The sequence below is a fragment of the Pantherophis guttatus genome, chromosome 2, assembly GCF_059756535.1.
Source record: "Pantherophis guttatus breed Tessera chromosome 2, ASM5975653v1, whole genome shotgun sequence".
Lineage (NCBI taxonomy): Eukaryota > Metazoa > Chordata > Lepidosauria > Squamata > Colubridae > Pantherophis > Pantherophis guttatus.
Window position 1 is genome coordinate 102433500 of NC_142064.1, and position 18409 is coordinate 102451908.

Below are 18409 nucleotides of genomic sequence, written 5' to 3' on the forward strand. Positions count from 1 at the left end.
TTTTATTCATAACTCTTTTTTTGTATTTTTAAAAACCTCATACAGACAGAAATCCCAGCACAAGCTTTCAACTGGAGGGTGTGCTAGAGTCCGATTTCAGAATATTCTCTTCACTGACATTGTACAACTCTCTCCCACATGGAGAATTCTGAATAGCTGCCAACATATTTCTTCTCCACTTGATTTTTTTTTTTTACCCTGTTGGGAAGTTAAAATCTACAAATCAAGAAGTGTAAACAAAGCCTGAGAAGTTAAACACAAAGGTAGTCCATGAACAGCATTATCTCAAGGAACTCATTTTGCAGTCCTTAATGTCACTATGTTTCCTATGAACATGGAGAAAAACATGAAGTGGGAGGGCACAAGTTCCCCACCAACCTTTAGAGCAGCGGTTCCCAACCTTTCCAGCTTGACAGACTGGCAGTGGGGGAGAGGATGGTTCTGAGCTGTAAGCGGGTGAGAGTGCATGAAGCACCATTTGCATGAGTGCCAGGCACACGCACACGCCGCTGGAGCTAATGTTGCTTTGCGCATGAAGGCGAGTGTCCACCACTAATGCAAAATGGCACTTCGTGTGCGCGTGCACACACTTACCTGCTGCTTGCACAGCCCAGTTCTGAATGGGCCGCGGCCTGGTAGTGGGCTGCAGCCCAGGGGTTGGGGACTCCTGCCTAGAGGATAAACAACTTGTTATTCTGGTAGGCTCAAAACAGAAACATTGCTGTATCTATAAAGGTCTTATCACTGGCTGATTTGAGATCCAAATTACTAATCTCCTTCCAATAAAAAGTCCAGTCTTCTTCGTACTGTTTTTCTTAAAAACTATTTTCCCACTCAGTTGACCAGATCAGTTCCAGCCCTACGAAGAGTACAGCATAACACTTTCAGTGCACTAAACTGCATGATGGGCCTATTGATCATCTGGCTTGTGAGACCTTGGAAGCATTCACCCAGAGATGTTTTCTTCTAAACGTATCTGCATAGTAAATTCCACACCTGTCCTGGTTTGTGATCTGTATGTGCTCTTTTGTCCGTGCCTTTAAATGCCTGATAAAGGCCAAGAGCAGCTGAAAACAGTCTTTCACTTACCAAGCCTTCAAAACCACCCATTACAGAAGGGCTCCTAACTTTTATGGGGTTTATGTGCTGTAATGGAATGGGGAAGTGCACCCATTAAACCACCGTGCCCTTCAAAGCCTTTAACAGCTTAAGCCACCTGGCAAGAATAGAAAGGAATCACATTTTGGTTGCCAAGTGAATAATCAGCTCATAGGTAACCATAATAATTGCAGCATTGGGGATCTGACGAAGAAGATGAGCTGAAAGTCCACGATAAAGAGCTAAGGGGCCTTCTTCTCTGGCCACAAGCTGGAGAGTTTGCACAAAGGAGCGGTAACGATATCCTTCCTCACGTAGCCGTGTTCGAACAACCTCTGTGGAAAGTAAAACAGAAAATGAGTGTAAGGATAGCAGGAAGCTCGTTATGGTCAGATGGGTTCAATGGAGAGCATGAAGCTCAGAGCAACTCACCATGTGGATAGGCAATGCACGAAGCACATGTTTTGGAGAAAGCCGCTGCTGCCATCAGCCCGCAGAAGTCTTGACCACTGAGTGATAAGACAACTGATGGAGTCAAGAGCAGCTGATGTTCCCTGAGTCGCTGCTTCAAAGCCTCGTAAAGCACAAAGTGAATCACTGTTTCAGTGACACCAGCATAGGAGGCAGTAACCCCGCGGTAAAAGCCACGCAGACCTTCTCTGTAGTAGACACGCATGGCACACTGAAGGCCACTGGTGCACCTCTCGTTTCTGCCACTAAAGGAAGGAAGGAAAGATTTTGCTTCGTATTGTCAATGTCGCTGGCTATGCTTTTTCAATATTAAAAATGGGTATCTAATGCTGCAGCTAAAACTTGAATTCAAACACCTACATTCTGCAACCTATTTAAATCAGACAAATCAAGCAATTTTTAAAAATAGCCTGTTTTGGAAGATTTCCTTTATTTACTTATCCGGAGCTCTGTTATCAGCTGCAGATGCCTTCCGGCAGGCATCTGAAGGTAAAACGGAGGCCAGGGCGATGCGTGTGAGTGGTGGCAAGTGGCTGCAGAAGAAGTGGGCCAGCAGCGGGCTTCTGCTGGGTGGGGCTGTCAGTGCCACCGCCGCGAGGTGAGTCAATAATTAGAACCCCCCAAAAAGAAGGCCCAGCTGTTTTTTGGGGGGTCAAAAGAAAATAAGACCTGGCTTTCTTTTTCGAGAAACATGGTATTTTACATAATGTAGACTTCAGGAGGCACGGGGGGACTCTGTAAGAACTGAAATTTTAACCATGGAAAATATTGTGCATATCGAGCTTCTGAAATGCCCAAGGCATTCAAGCATTTATTTGTAACTCTAAGGGAAATTTAAAAAAAGGCTGGAGTTCCTAGAACTCTGAATGTCGTGCTTAAGCGCAGGATAATCTACAGGTAGTCCTTGATTTAAAACAGTTCATTTAGTGACTGTTCAAAATTACAACGGCACTGAAAAAAAAGGTCTTATGACAGTTTTTCACTGTTGCAGCATGGTCAGGTGATCAAAATTTGGACACTTGGCAACTAATGCATATTTATGACAGTTGCAGTGTCTCAGTGTCACATGATCCTCTTTTGCGGCCTTCCTACAAGCAAAATCAATGAGGAAGTCAGATTCATTTAACAACCGTGTTACTAACTTAACCACTGCAGTGAGTTACTTAACAACTGTGGCAAGAAAGGTTGTAAAATGAGGCAAAATTCACTTAAGAACTGTCTCAGTTAGCAACAGAAATTTTGGGCCCTAATTGTGGTCATAAGTCAAGGACTACCTGTATTTGTACTCTGATTAGTTGTAACAGTTGACAAATCTCCCTTTTTACATTTGCAATTAGTTGTTTTAAAAGCAACTAATGTTTTTTATGTTGCCTGGAAATGATCATGACTCAAATAGGATCCTGTACAGGTGGATTTCCCACTGCCCTTACCTGCGCTCCAGCTGCATCCTAGTCTTCACTAACCAGATAGGATTGGTCAAAGTGGCGGATGTGATGCCTGCAGACAGCAGATGAAGAAAAGCCAAAGGGGCCAACATAAAACATTGATTATAAAAGTCCTTAAGACCTGGACATTATTTCAAAGATTCCTCCCAGGTAAAAAGGTTGAGAAAGGCTGATGTATACTGATGTATATACTGATTATTCACTAAGGGTAAGGCATTTAATGATTAGTGGCAACCCATATTTGTATGCATGGGATATTAATTTACCTGCACAGGCTGCTGAAATCATGTGAACTTTCTTGGACTCTGGCATAAGCACCGTGTTGAGTCTCTCCTTAGCTCCCGAATATGCAGCAAAATAAATGGCCCTAGAAGTAGAAAGGGGAAATTGCATCTCAAAACCCAAGCAAAGTTGAATTTGGATGACAAACCAAGAAAACAATATAAAGGCCATGGGCTTTTTTAGAGTCCACTGATGCCATGCATCAAAAGGACCTGAACTCTCTGATAATATGTAGGTGCTTACAATAAGAAGCTCTGTAAAGTTATGCTTGGATCATTAGAGATAAATTACCTGTTCCATCAAACCATCTTACCTGGAAGGAGCAACTCCAATAAGATTAGGTCCCAAGCCTCGAAACAGGGAGCGTACACCTTCCTTCTCTAGAATGATTCTGTTCAGAAAGGAGTAAATGAGCACATTACTTTCTGTCCTGTCTTTCAAGGTAGAGGAGAGTTGGAAATTTCTGAGAACATCAGCAAGGCTCCCCATGTAACCAGTGGTGGGATTCAGCCGGTTCGGGCCAGTTTGGATGAACTGGTAGTTAAATTGCTGGCTGGCCCCCTCCCCTCCCCTCCCAGGAGTCCCCACATGCCCCATTTTGGGTCCCAGGTAAGTGCAGGGAGGTCTACTAGGCCCATAATGTGGTGCAGGGGGGTGCGGCGTAGGCCCCCCGCAGCACATTTTCGCTCCCAGGAGGCTGCAGAGAGGCCTACTAGGCCCAAAACGGGGCATGGGGGTGTGGTGCGCCCCCCCCCGCAACCCGTTTTCACTCCCAGGAGGCTGCAGGGAGGCCTACTAGGCCCAAAACAGGGTGCGGTGCATCCCCCCCCGCGGTCCTTTTTTGCAGGAGGCTGAGTGTTGCCTGTCATATCCCTGGCCACGTCCACCATGGCCATGCCCACCTAGCTGGTCATTAGGGCAGAGAACCAGTTATTAAATTATTTGAATCGCACCACTGCATGTAACACAGATCTGTTCTCCCACATTGTTCACCTTAGTAGTTCAAGAAAGCCAATCCTGGGGAGTCCTGGGCGGACAAATGTTCCATTCACTCCTTGCAACTGTACTGCAGGTAGGCAAACAGGTCTTGGGGCCAAGGTGGAGGACTGCAGGCGGGTCTTCACCACTTCCAATGGGCAAGTCAAAATGGCTCCTGCTGTTCCTCCTAACCTGTGGGAGTACAGAAAAGAAATGCACAATCAACATGGTTCACCAATCAAGGGCGTATGACACACACACACCCAAAATTGTCAAAATTGATTGAGCATATATTTAGGGACAAAAATATACCTGCTATCTGTTATGTCCAGTAGAAAATTTAGTCATTCATTGTTTGGCATATTAACCAAAAGGACAATAAACTTCTGTTACCAAAGATAATTTGAGATGAAGATAGAGAAAAAGAATCAAGAATCCCTCATTTTATTCTGATTGCAAGCTCAATTAATGCATCTGTATTTAAAGCATCTTATTCTTTGATGCTTTAGAAATGTCTAGAGATTAGACATTTCAGTTAAGAATGATAATCAAAAGAAAACTGATTGGGAAAGTAGGAATATCGTATGTGTGATTATGTCCACCAGGACTGACACAGGAGCTCTCACCATTTTCATCTCTCTCCTATATTTTTATTTTCTCCATGGACTGCTCTGCTGTATTAATATGCGTCAGCTTCCAGATTTGCAGTTGATTAACATGCTGACGTCTTGGTTCAATGGTTCCAAGCAAATGCCAAAGTGGGGGGGGGGGGGAAACCCAAACTCGTGAACTTTGCTTCTAGAAATTGCTCAACAAGCTTTATTTTGCTGCCTGCATGTCTTGCCACAGCTTGCAGGATTTCTGCTACTGTGCACTTTGGCAACTGTTCTTTACCCCGGTAAATAATCAGTAGTCGTCCAATAAATAATCTTCTTTTTGTTCAATCTTTGGCCATATGTACTATGGAATTGACTATGTTCAGGCAATAATGCAGCTTTTGCTATCTTATATATGCATAAATATTTATATCCCAACTTTATCTTGTACAATTCAATATGGTATACAGAATGCTTTTTTCTCTTTATTTTTTTTGCACAGCAATTAACAACTCTGTGATGTAGGTTGGTGTAAAAGAGACTGGGCCAAAATCACCCAGCTGTGTTTCATGCCCAAAGTAAAACTAGAATTCACAATCTCAGAGTTTCTAGTCCAGCTTCTTAATCATAACACTCAACTTCACCTTGTGATTTGCTAAGAAAAAGCCTTGTTAACTAGCAATTGGGTAGGTTTACATTCATCTGCTTGTTTATAAAAAAAAAAAAAATCAGGCTTAGAAATTACTTTTTGGTGCCTGTTCGTACAACTCTTTTTCTACTTCGCTATAATTTGGGCTTCTACAAATGCTGGATATTTTTTAACACTCTAAGACAAAACTTGCTAATTCTAATATCTCTGGCAGTATGGGGAACTCTTGCTGACTTTTTAACCTTCCCCTCTGTAGTCATCTGCCCCAATACTAGCAGAAGAATGGCAGAAAGAAGGAACAGCAGTTATAGGAGCAGCCTCCATTAAGCTGGCCTCTGCAAGCTAGCTCCAGAGAGAAAAGGAAATGGCAAGAAAATGTAATTGCACGGAATAAAATCTGGGCTACACAATTTCTCACCATTCCATTAATGAGCAAGCAATGAGTGGCCAATCATAGAACCAAAAGTAACAACACTGATGTGGCCAAAGAGGTAAAATAGGCTATTGGACTGAAGAATATTGAATCTAAGCAAAGCCTTTCCATAGGCAGAATGAAACCAGGAAGACAAAGGGGTTAAGGGCGAAAGGCTCAACAGTGGCATAACTCCCCGGGACCAATTGCGATCTCTTACCATATCATAATTATGGAATCTAAAGAGATCCCAAGGGCCCTGCTTTGATTCAAGGACTTTAAGGAGGATTCAATTCACAAGTTTGGTATTGTACATATCTGTATATATATGTAACTAGCAACATGTGAAAAAAAGGGAAAAAATTGTAACCCATCCCATTATTTTTGGTTGAACAAGATCCTAATCTGTATTTTAATTAATGTAGGAAACCAGAAATGGTGTCAACAGGCTCTTTTCTTTTTAATATAGCACCGTAAGACAAAAAAAAAAACCCCTGCGGGCTGCCTTTCAGGGTCATCAACAATGAATATTGCGTAAGGCCGCAGTTTGGACAGAGATTGCGTCAAGTCCAAAAGGTAGCTCTAAGCCAGATAACAGAAAAATCAACTTGGGATCCTGTGGAAAGATAGAGAATGAAGAGAAAAAAACCCATCCTGGGAAAACCTTTTTAAAATTTGTAATACAGGTAGTCCTTGACTTACAACAGTTCATTTAGTGACCATTCAAAGTTACAACAGCACTGAAAATAGTGGCCGTTTCTCACTTTCATGACAGTTGTAGCATCGCCATGGTCACATGATCAAAATTCAGGCACTTGGCAACTGACTCATATTTATGACGATTGCAGTGTCCCGGTCATGTGGTCACCTTTTGCAAACCTTCTGAGAAGCAGCCAATGGGGAAGCCAGATTCACTTAACAACTGTGTTACTAATTTAACAACTGCAGTGATTCACTTAACAAATGTGGCAAGCAAGGTCATAAAATGGGGCAAAATTCACTTAACAAATGTCTCACTTAGCAACAGGAATTTTAGGCTCAATTGTGGTCTTAAGTTTAGGATTACCTGTAATGTAAATTGGTCACAGGCACCTAAATTAATCTTGACCAGGATAGTAACACAATATGAACAATTCAGTGCCAAGTCCTACCTAGAGGAGCAGCTATTGTATATTAATTTACTACATCAAACCATCAAGAAATCATATAAAGTAAGGGTTGGAAGAGACCTTAAAGTTCATCTAGTCCCACCCTATCTAGTGCAGAATTCTGGTACTATGGAATCTACAATAGCATCTGATTAAATACTTCCAGGAAAGGAATTCTGCAGCACCTTCATACCTTTATTGGTCTATAAAGTTTCACGGCATTCTTTGTTCTTTTCCTCAATATAATGGAAAGTTATACTGAGAAATTATAATTAACTATGTAGCACTGAAGTGTTTTTTTCAGATACCAGCCAGTGCAAAGCACAGAGTAGCAAGATACCAGGGCAGCTTTTCAATAAAACTATAATCAACTACTAGTGGAGAAATAGACTCTCCCACATAATCTCTTTGCCATGCTTCCCTCTCCAGAGCTGTAGGAAATCATTTCAGCATAAACCATTCTTCCCCTACAATATGCTCTTAATATGCATTCACAGTAGAGCTCTATGGGTAGTTGTCAATTTATGATCATATGCTGCCCTGAGTCTTTGGAGAGGGGCGGCATATAAATTTAATTAATTAAATTAAATTAATTAAATTTGTTTAGCAACTGTTTGAAGGTACAATAGTGCTCAAAAAAGTTATTTATAATAGGTCCTTGTACTTATGACCACTACAGCATTCAGGCACTTGGTAACCAACATATATTTATATCACTTGGTAACCAACATATATCCACACCAGGGTGGATAAAAATCAATGATTTTTTTAAAAAAATCAAAAAAAATCAGATTTTTTTAATTTTTATCGAATTTATTTTAATAAAAAACTTTTGGGGTAAAAATCTATCGTAAGATAGTTTTCTATTTAAGATACATCAATAATTTAGTTTATTCAGCATGAAATGGAGCTTAGTTATGTAGCATGAGGCTGTATATTCTGCAACACTGAGACTATCGGTGAGTCAACAGTGGGTCAAAGGAGTAGCAGAGATGACAGCTGCTCTTTAAAAATTATGATTTAAATCGAGTTGATTTAAATCAAGCCTTTTTACTAGTGATTTAAATCATGATTTAAATCAACTCGATTTAAATCAAATCCACCCTGATTTACACTGGTTGCATGGTCACGTAATTACTGTTTTTAACCTTCCCAGGCAGCTTCTGACAAACTAAGTCAATGGGGGAAACTGGATTTGCTTAATGGGATTAAGCACAGGATTCTTTTAATGACAATAATGGCAAAAAATACCAAAATCAGGTGTCAATCACTGAACAACCACCTCGCAGTGACAGAAATTCCCATCCCAATTGTGCTAGTAAGTCAAGGACTACCTGAATTGCACGACACAAAGGAAAGTGATAGTAGTTCGAGTCCTGCCCAATGTCATCAGCCACAGGAAAAGCTTCCATTAATTGCCATGTAAAACATGTGTAAAACATGTGTTGGGCTATGCCAAAAAGTTCCATCCAATTCCCCCTCGCCCCCAATATTTTGCCAAACGATCATTTGCCTTTCAACCTAGATAACTGCAAAGAATGTGGGTTTTCTATGTCTCTTGGATGTCAACTAGCTATTGTCAGGATTTGTGCAGCCTGAATGTAAAGTAAATGTGGCTGCAGAACTGGAATACAAGAAAGAGAGTCTGATATGAGTGTAAAAGGAACTCTAATTGTAAGGCAACAACCATGTCATCTTTCCAAGGTAGATCAGAGTAGGAAACCAATCATGCAGGCCAATATTATTTTTATTTGGAAAGAGAATAGAAACAGTAGTGCATGAGCATAGGCACCATGGTAACAGTTTCTACGCTAAGAGACAGAATAATTTCTATAGCAGAAAAATATTATTTGTACTTAGAGGATTCTTTGCTGAAAAATGCTGATTCTTCCTATCCACACTCCTCTTTCCTCTGCTCAAATATCAAGGAGTTCCCTCTGTTTATGTTTGGTTTTCACTGATAAAACTTGGTAACTTATCTTTGGGGATCAAATCTTTTCAGTCCTCTTGGGATTTTGTCCCCAAAATAGCAGAAATATTAGATCTGTGCTACATTTGGTGGCAGAAGCAGGGGGCAGATATCATTGTTGGAGATGTGCCAGCAGAACATCAGTGCTGGCAGCCCTTCATAACAGTCCCAGTTTCTCATGTGGCCCCTTGGGAAAATTAATTGCCGACCCCTGAGAAATATGGTGGGTCAGAAGAGCAGATTGTGACAGTGGCTTGAAAACTGGAATAGCATGACTCACCGCTACAAACTTTCCAGCAGTCATACTGGGAACTCATGTTGCCAAAAATGGCAATTAATATTCCCTCTACTAAGCCATGTGGGGGCTTCAACTCCCAGAATTCTGGGAATAGATTCCACAAACTTAAAGTTGTTTAAGTTGAAAAACACTGGGGGAATAATGGCATTTTTAAAAAATATTCAGGCATAGATGCAATTTCCACACATATATTAAACATGTCAGATAGCCTCTCCATCCACAAACTACCCCATATTTATTTTTAACTTTTCTCCGCATCTACTCCTCTTTTTCAGCATTTTTACAGCATTCACAACTTACTTTTCATTGTTTATTGCTCTAAGTCTAAGCAATGCTTCAAAACAAAAGGAAATAATTCAAAACTTTCTCTTCCAGCCAGTTGCATTGACCTGAGCCCCATCCTTCTTTCTGGTTTCTGTGCCTGGTACTTTTCTGCCTGGTACCCCTGTGCCTTGGAAGACATTAGCATTTTGGAGTGTTCATGTGCTCTAGTTGAGCTTTTCTTGACCTTCAGGGCAATTCCCAGCATTTCTAAATCTCTAAATAAAAGATAACAGTTCTGAAGAACTGCCAGAGTTATAAATGACTGCTTTCAGGAAGCTAATGGAACAGTCCATCGGCAAAGAATAGGTTAAGCGGGAGAGTCAGGGGAAGGCATAGAGGAGGTGTACACTGATTTCATAGCCAATCTTGTCCAGACCTTAGTCACACACCCCCATCACTGGTGTAGTTTTAAACCTTCTCTAAATTGGGCAAAATAAATTGATCTCTTCTTGATTTCAATAGTAGTGAAGGGATGGGTACTTGAAAAGCTGCCCACGTGTTCACAGTATATCCGGGTCTCTTTCTCCAAACGCGGCTAGGAGGGCAGGGTGAAAAAGGATACCTCTGGCTAAAAAAAACTTATGGAAGATTTCCTACCAGTAGCATTCATCCTGACTCTGCCACTTGAGTAGGGGAAAACGAAATTTCTGGGAGTGTTTCAGAGTCGCTGCCGGCTCATTTTAACTCATCTCACCAACAGAGAAGCTGGTGTGCAACAAATCCTAACTCAGTTATAACGAAAGCTGAGCAGCAATGCCGATAAGAAAGCAATTGATTCTGAACCTCCTTGCACACTGTCCAAGGAAAGAGACCTCTAGAGAAAGTTCGTGCAGCTTTCGCGCCTTTACTAAAATGTATACGTCACTGGTTCACAGCGGCACGCAGCCCAGCCAATTTTTAGCAGTGGTGTTCAGAACCCCCGCCATGCTTATTAAGCGATGGCCAGGACTGCGAAGGTCACCTAGCTGGCAAGCACGTACTTTGGTCTCGCCCGAACACGCTGCGCTGCAGCAAATGCCGCTGGGCCAAGAGGGCGCGCGTCGGAGCCCCACGCGCAGGATCCCCGCGACGGGTCTTGCTCAGAAGCCCGTAGGCTCACTCACCCGCCTGCCACGAGATGCAGAGCCGTGCTGTGGCGGGCCATCCCTCTTGACTCGCGCCAATGTGCCCGGCTGGGCTCCCGCCGAAGACTCATTCCGTCCACCCGTCTCTTCGGCACGGCTGGTGGAGCCTGGATTGCAGTGCAGGCTTTTTTCTGCGCTCCACAAGGCCCGGCTCCTTTTTTGGAGTCACTGCAGCCTGCGGGAATCCTCGTCCGATACTGCCGGTAACGCAGACTTTCTCGCGCGTTGGGGCCGAGGGAGTGTCACAAGTCCCGCCTTGCCCCGGCTGACGCAGGACCGGCGCCTCCTTCTCCGCGCAAATCGAAGCTCTCGGCGAGTTTTCAATTGCTTGGCTCCACTTCCTCTGGGCAGCTTCTTCTATACTCAATCAGGATAGACTGGAAGGGACCTTGGAGGTCTTCTAGTCCAGCCCCCTGCTCAAGCTGGAGACCCTCTAACCATTTCAGACAAATGACTGCCCAGTCTCTTCTTAAAAACTTCCAGTTGTGAAGCACCCACAACTTCTCAAGGCAAATCGTTTCACTGGTTAATTGTCCTCACTGTTAGGAAGTTTCTCCTTAATTCCAGGTTGCTTCTTTCTTGATGAGCTTCCATCCATTCTTGTCCTGCCCTCTGGTGCTTTGGAAAATAAATTGACCCCCTCTTCTTTGTGGCAGCCTCTCAGGGTCCCACAGTAATGAGAGGTGAAGCCACTGGGAGAAGGAAGGCCGCGATTCAGGCCTGCTTGGAATGCCACCAATGGGCAGAATTGCTTTTTGCCGCCAGGTAATCCGAGGCAAATAAAGTGGAAGTTGTCGGTGCTTAGTTGCACCTTTCTCACATAATAATCCAAAAATGCTACTGCATCGTTTATTTATTTCGTATGGCCTAGCAAAATGCAACATATTTTGGGGTGCAATATATATTAGCCTCGTCGTGGTGCATCCTGGCTGCTGGATCTCACAAGGATTTCCCAGCAAGACGAAGCAGCATCAATATCGAACATAAAAAATGGCTCCACTGCTACAGCAAGACTCTGCCGCTGAATATAGGAGGGGGTCGAGGTGGCCCGTCTCCCTTTCACCCTCCCTCCCCCCCGTTAAATGGTACGATCCGGCTGGCTTGGCAGAAGAAACTATTTGAAGCCGGCTCTTTTGTGCGTGATTGTGATTGGCAGCTGTTGTCCGCTGTTGCTGCAGCTCCGCCTCTTGATCGCAACACACGTCTGCTCAAACTGCTTTACGGCGGCTGAACTCAAGCTGGTGGGATCTGTTTTTTATGTCGCTGAGCTGGAATATACCTGTAGTACAGAAGGGATTTTAACAGGACTGGTCTCTTACCTGTTTGACCTAAAGGGGACGAGCGGAGAGAACCAAAGTATCAGGAGCTATATTTAATGTAAAATCGGTGAAAATGGTTTGAGGGATAGGATGAGATTTTTATTTGTTTTGGAGAAAAGTCAGAAGTTTTTAATATAATGTTTGATATTATAAGTTTATATATAACGGTTTTAATATAAAGGCAATTTTATGGTTGGGAGGCGAGAGGGGTAAGATTTCAATTGGGTTTGAGGTGGAATTTCGGGAGGATCGTATAGTTTTACTATTGAACATTTATTGTTCGATGCAGGTGTCCACTCTGCAAAATTTGAACATATTCTCCCAGAATTTATAAACAGGAATTAGAAGGCCTAAGTGAAGACCTTTAATTGACTCAATTATTTATGAAAGACAGACCATCTCTGGTGTATTTTCAAAGTACGTCCCCAAATAGGGAGCTGCCTAGCTGAAGTGATGTTAACAATTCAAAGTATTAATTGCTATTTATCTCTGCATAAGTTTTATATCCACAGTTTGTACCATAAAGGCTGATTTTATTACATTCATTATTCAACTGTTAAAGAGGATAACTTAATACAAAAATGCACATTTAATAAAGTTTACAATATTAACTTTAAAATGTCCGCAGAGACTGATTACTGAGCCTCCCTTCCCAAGACTTGTGGGCTAACTTTAGGCCCAAATAACTGGGCTGAGGGTGAGAGTGGTTGTTTTCTGGATTAAAGCTGACTTTATAAGCAGTATTACACATATGGAAAACTACATGCCTGATCTGGGAAGCAGCTCCCCATTCTCCTACCATGCAGGGAGTTTGGAGGTGACTCCTTGCCAAGAGCTAAAAGCAACCACTCAAAAAAAGTCCTTTTCCTCCTGTCCTTTGGTTCCTCTTCTCTGCTTTTGAAAAATCAAAATTGCAAGAAGTAGAAAGGAGATATAAATTAGGTCAGATGTCTTCTCCATGTAGATGGCTTGCAACAAAACACCCCCAAGTTGTGTATTCGTACCATAAGGAAACTGCCCCTTCTAGCAGGCATTCAAAGGGGAGAGGGGTGGAGTTAAGGGGCCAGTTCCAAATGATAGCAAAATATTTTGCACCTAAATTGCTTAAGCAAAATGTGATGTTACTATTTTGGAATTGCACCTACTGGTATATGTTCTGAAAGACTTGAAATGTTGAGCAAATCTAAACTTGCTTAATAGTTGATGCTTAAAACAAAAAGGACATAAAATTGTGTCTATGGTTGGGTGCCTTTGTTTAGACCAGACAGACATGAATGTTAAAACATTGACTTCGTGCTTCCGAGGGAAATCTCCAAAATAATGACAAATCACCTTTGTATTCTCAAAAGGCATGACTATTGTGGGAAAGTTAGACTTTTGCTTTGATGATTATAATACAATTCTCGAGATGTGAAGAAAAGGGATGCAAATAGAAAATCAGAACAAATTATTGTAATTGTGCCACACATATTGTATTTTGAATGCTATTCTGTCCTATACATATTGTAGGACAGAATAGCATTCAAAATGCAGTTGCCATTTTACCATTTTATACTGAAGCTCTTGGTGTGAAAAATTATATTTCCACATATATTATTCATATTAAAGTTTTGTGACATTGCAATTTAGCATATAAGGTGGGTTGCAACAAGGCAATATGAAATTTCTCTCACCTCTTTGAGTTGAAAGGATCCATTATGTATTTAAAGGACTAAGAACTATTTTAAATCACAATAAAGGCTGTCAATTATCAATTATATTTTGAAACACAAGTCATAATTTGTTCATGGATAGCTCAAAATGTTTAATAAAATAATTGTGAAGGTGTGAAAAACAAATGACATTATACTAAAAGTAGATTATCAACTAAGGTATAAACTTGCCAGGAGAAAAAAAGTTTTATTGCACAAAGAAAAACTATGTTGTTGATGATTTGTTTCAAACCTTTTATGGAATACGTTAAGGGTTTTTTTATGGAAAAGGTTTTATCTCACATACATTTTTGGAAAACAAATGAAGGAGCCAAGTCTCCCACAGTGGAAAATGGTGAATGTTCTTGCCTGAGGTTAAAAAAATTAATAAAACTAAAAATATAGATAAGCTGAAACATGTCTCTAGTCCTTTGATGCAGTAATTTTAGCATGTGTTTGTGTTAAAAAGACTGATGTAAAACTGAAGAAAGGGGTCCAACTGTTTACTTATTTCAGTGAAAATAATATTTCAGTTGCTAATTTCATCAGTGCTGACTGTTTTCTTTTGTGTGCCTGGAACATCAGGTCCAGAAGAAAGACTCTTTATTATCAAAAACAATATGTGATCTGTAATCTAATGGCACGAAAATATTTTTTTATAAATGTAATATTCACTTGGCATGCTTCCATTTTTTTTGATAAAATAAAAATAAAAGCCCTCAAATTTTGAAGTAAGCATTCTGTAGTGAAAAATAATTACCGTATGTTCAAAGAGCAAATAAGGTACTATTGGGTATGACAGCAGTTTAATTACACAAGTATATTAAATGAATGTAAAAGGAACAGCTGAATGTCTATTTGTATCAGCCTTTTTCAGCCTTTCAAGGTCACCCATGTCAAGAAACAGATACTGCAGAGATCTCCGGACTGCTGCTTTAGGTTATATAGGAATTTCTTCTATGATCTGGACATTGTGGCCAACATATCGGTGAATGAAAGCTTAATATAGCAAATGCATGGCAAATTTTACCACTCTAATATTTCTGTGGATACTCATCTTTCTGTTTCCTCTTGATGCTCATGTTAAAGAGTGCAGGGAGGAAAACAGGCTTGGAAAACATTTAAGAAAAGAAGAAAGATTCAGAATTTTAAATATAAAGTTGAAATCAAAAGTTTTTCTCTTAGGATTATTAAATAAAAAACTTGGGAAAAAGGAAGACTGTTATATACATTGACCACTGAGAGAATCCGATCTGCGCAAAAATGGAAAGGCATGTCAATTCCCACAATGGATGAATGGATAAAAAAAGTGATAGAGTTGGCAGAAATGGCTAAATTAACTGCTTTAATTAAACAAAAGATCATATCCAGTTTGTTTCCACTTGGAAACTGCTTCTGAACTTTATGCTTTAACAGAAAAAAAAATGAAACTTCCATTTTAGATTTTGATTATTGTGTTTAGAAATGGCTAATACTAAATATGGAAAGCAAAAAGTTGTGACTGCAGCTGTATTTTCTATTCTCTTGCATTGAAAAAAGGTGGAAGATATTTTTTTTAACCTTACCTCCTTTCCTTTCTTTCACTTTTCTCTATTCTCTTATGATCTTTTTTAAAAAAATGTATTTTATAATAAACTTTAATAAAATTCTAAAAAGAAAAAAGGCATGAAAAATGGCATGGATCTATCCATGAAGTTATCAGGAGTGCAATGTGAAGATGTTCCCTTTATGATACGCATGTAGTCCATGACCCACTACTATAATTGAGCCCAGGGTCCCCATATGATCACACCTGATTTTATGACCTTTTTTTTTTTATTGAAAAAGTTTTCAAATACAAATTTTTCCCCCTTTTTTTCCCCCTCTCCCTCCCCCTCCCTAACCCCCCCTCCCCACCCATCCCCCCCTGTGACTTCTTCATAACAAAAAAAAACCTAATTCATAACAGATTACTTACTCCCTCCTCTAGATATTGACCTTTACTTACTAAAAATATTATTAATATTATAACATCCCCCTTTATCCATACATATCAAAAAAGAGAAAAGAAAGGAAGAAAAAAAAAAGACATTATACTATGACATTATAGAATAACTTCTCCACTTTAAAACTATACGATAAGTCCTACTTTAACATTTAATCTTCTATATATATTACTATAACATTCGAAAGCGGCCTTCCCCATAAAATCTAATTTAACATTTATTCCACTCTATCCATTTCCTCCACTCCCCTAAATATAACACTTAAAAATCCCTTTTCTTAGACTAATCAATCTACTAACTAGCTTATTCACCCACTATCATGCAAAATTGCCATACACAACATTTCTTAACATCTTTGATTCACTGCCCACACTACTTAAAAATATATGTCTATATTTTCCATTATATCTAAATAAAAAAAAAGAAAAGACAATGACTTTAAATTTATAATCCATATAGTATCTTCTTTGAGGTCTTTCCACTGGATTGGTAGAACCAACATCCATAATCGGGTAACATAGCTTACTGGTGCAACAGTTTATTCAGGATCTTCAATCATATCTGCCCCCATCAGTAGTAAATATCTTCTTATATGTATTGTTGGAAGAAACATCCTTCTGGGTTCTGCTCCAAGTGGGGAAAACAGACACTGGAAACATGGAGACTGCTTGGAAAGATGGTTTAATGGTGGACAGGATCACATGGCTTGAGTTCCTGAACAGAAAAGAGGCTGATGCAGTAAATCTTCGAGTTTTTATGCTCTCTCTGGCTCTGCATTTCTTGGGGCCACGAAAGAGTATCCTGATTGGTTGTCAGACTCCCAGGGGGTGGGGGTCTTGCTGGCTGATGCAATCTTCCCAGGTGCCATGTGGTGAGCCTCATCTAGATGGGTCCCATTGTGTTAGTTTCTGTTGCTATTGTGTTGCAAATGTCCTTTGACAAAGGATTGGGTTTCTGCCTCTGTCCCATTAACAAAGGGTGGGGGGCAGGAAGGTGGGAGCTGCTTCTCCCAGGGAACATGCTTCTCCCAGGGAAATATAATATTCTGCCTTTTTCATATTTCCCAAAATATTTCACTCTTCCAGGAGAGGGGTGGGTGCTAACTTCCTACAGTATAAAAGTAAAAACAACCACCCGAGTGACATTATAATTATATTCCATATAGTAATAATTATGGGTTTCATCAGGATTATTAATTCCCATCATCGTAGTGGGTAACAACCCAATCTTCTGCATGCCCCAGCATAATTCTCTTGCCTTGTGATTCAAGATAATATAATATGTTTATCAACACAAAAAGAAATTCCAAAATGGATAATTCAAATCCATCAGTTTAAGGCTCGTTTCACGTCCCCAGATTACGGCCATGCAGAGATCTGCCACAAACCTCAGGATGATATTAACCAATACGTCGCCTCTTCTGTGTTTACACATAATCGTTCATATTTTAAAATCACTGGCTTCACTGTTGCCTGATTTAGAAATTTCTGTTTTTATGCCACCTATTTCTTTTTTTCTTTTCTTTTTGTGGGTTTGGTTTCCATCCTGGTTCCCTTTCTACAAAGTGTGTATCTTCTGGTCGGTTTTTATTCTGCTTTGTAGATTGGTCTTGTTGGTTTTGCTTTTGTATCTCATATTTCTTTTTTATCCCTTGTATATCCCCTAATTGGTTTCCATGTTTATCCTTGCCTTGATAAGTCATCACATTAAGATTAGATGCCTCTTCTCTCAAATTTGTAGATAGTCCAGCTGGGGTATCCAATAAATCCAAAGGCAATTCATCTGGTACAGTCTCTGTAATTCGATATTTTACCTTTATTTCCGGCTCCTTCTGCTTATCCTGTATTATACCTGGAGATGTTAAGTTCATTTTCAACCTATTTTGATAAAATTCTTCCGCTCTTTCAACAGTATTTAGCTGATATCTTTCTCCTTGGTATCTAAATATAATACCAACTGGGGCGTCCCACCTGTAGGAGATATTTCTCTTTTTTAACTCATTAACCAGAAAACCAAATTTCTTCCTTTCCATCAATATCTTAGGTGGGAGTTCCTTGTAAATCCAAATCTTTCTTCCATACAATTGCAAATTAGAATTGAAGGAATTTTGAACGATATTATTCCTAATTTCCTTATCTGTAAAATAAATCACCACATCTCTAGGCAATTGCCTTTGCTTAGCAATCCAGGAGTTGATTCGATAAACTCTGTCGATCCTACAAAACACTTCGTCAGGTTGAACCTTTAGAATCCCAGCTAGAAATTCAGAAGATATTTTCCTTAAATCATCTCTATTATTTTCCTGCAAACCTCTTAATCTTATCGCATATTCTGTGAAATTATATTGTACCATTAAAATCTCTTTTTCAATCTTCTGTTGCAGATTTTCTGCATTACCATACTTTTGATCAGCATCCATTTTAGGTTTTTCTTCTAAGCTATTATCCTGAGTGTTTGTCAGATCATTTTCAATTTTTTGAATTCTATTGTCCAATTTATCTTGAATTTCTTCCATTTTAGACTCTAGTACATTAGTATTTGTGTCCAACTGTATCATAAATCCTGTAAAACCATTAACCACTTTTGAGAGTTTTTTCTCCAAAAAATCAAACTTAGATTT

The 18409-nt window shown here is 40.1% G+C and overlaps 1 protein-coding gene across 1 annotated transcript; it reads right to left on the minus strand.

Annotated features, from left to right (window-relative positions):
• Positions 1-11948, minus strand: LOC117661837 (solute carrier family 25 member 36-A-like). Its single transcript, XM_034411018.3, has 7 exons — positions 10774-11948; positions 4290-4466; positions 3610-3687; positions 3281-3381; positions 3000-3066; positions 1531-1814; positions 1-1433 (listed from the first exon to the last, which is right to left on the minus strand). The coding sequence occupies exons 1-7, from the start codon at positions 10863-10865 to the stop codon at positions 1237-1239; spliced, it is 996 nt and encodes a 331-aa protein (XP_034266909.1). The 5' UTR covers positions 10866-11948; the 3' UTR covers positions 1-1236.
• Positions 11949-18409: the final 6461 nt, after the last annotated feature.

What these genes read in the sequence shown, in the direction of transcription:
- LOC117661837 (XM_034411018.3), bottom strand. Translation starts at nt 10,865, where the DNA reads ATGAGTCTTCGGCGGGAGCCCAGCCGGGCACATTGGCGCGAGTCAAGA. An exon ending in GGCTTTCTTGAACTACTAAG is followed by an intron (nt 3,688 to 4,289) that starts GTGAACAATGTG and finishes CTTTCTGAACAG; the next exon opens with AATCATTCTAGAGAAGGAAG. An exon ending in AGGATGCAGCTGGAGCGCAG is followed by an intron (nt 1,815 to 2,999) that starts GTAAGGGCAGTG and finishes TCCTTCCTTTAG; the next exon opens with TGGCAGAAACGAGAGGTGCA.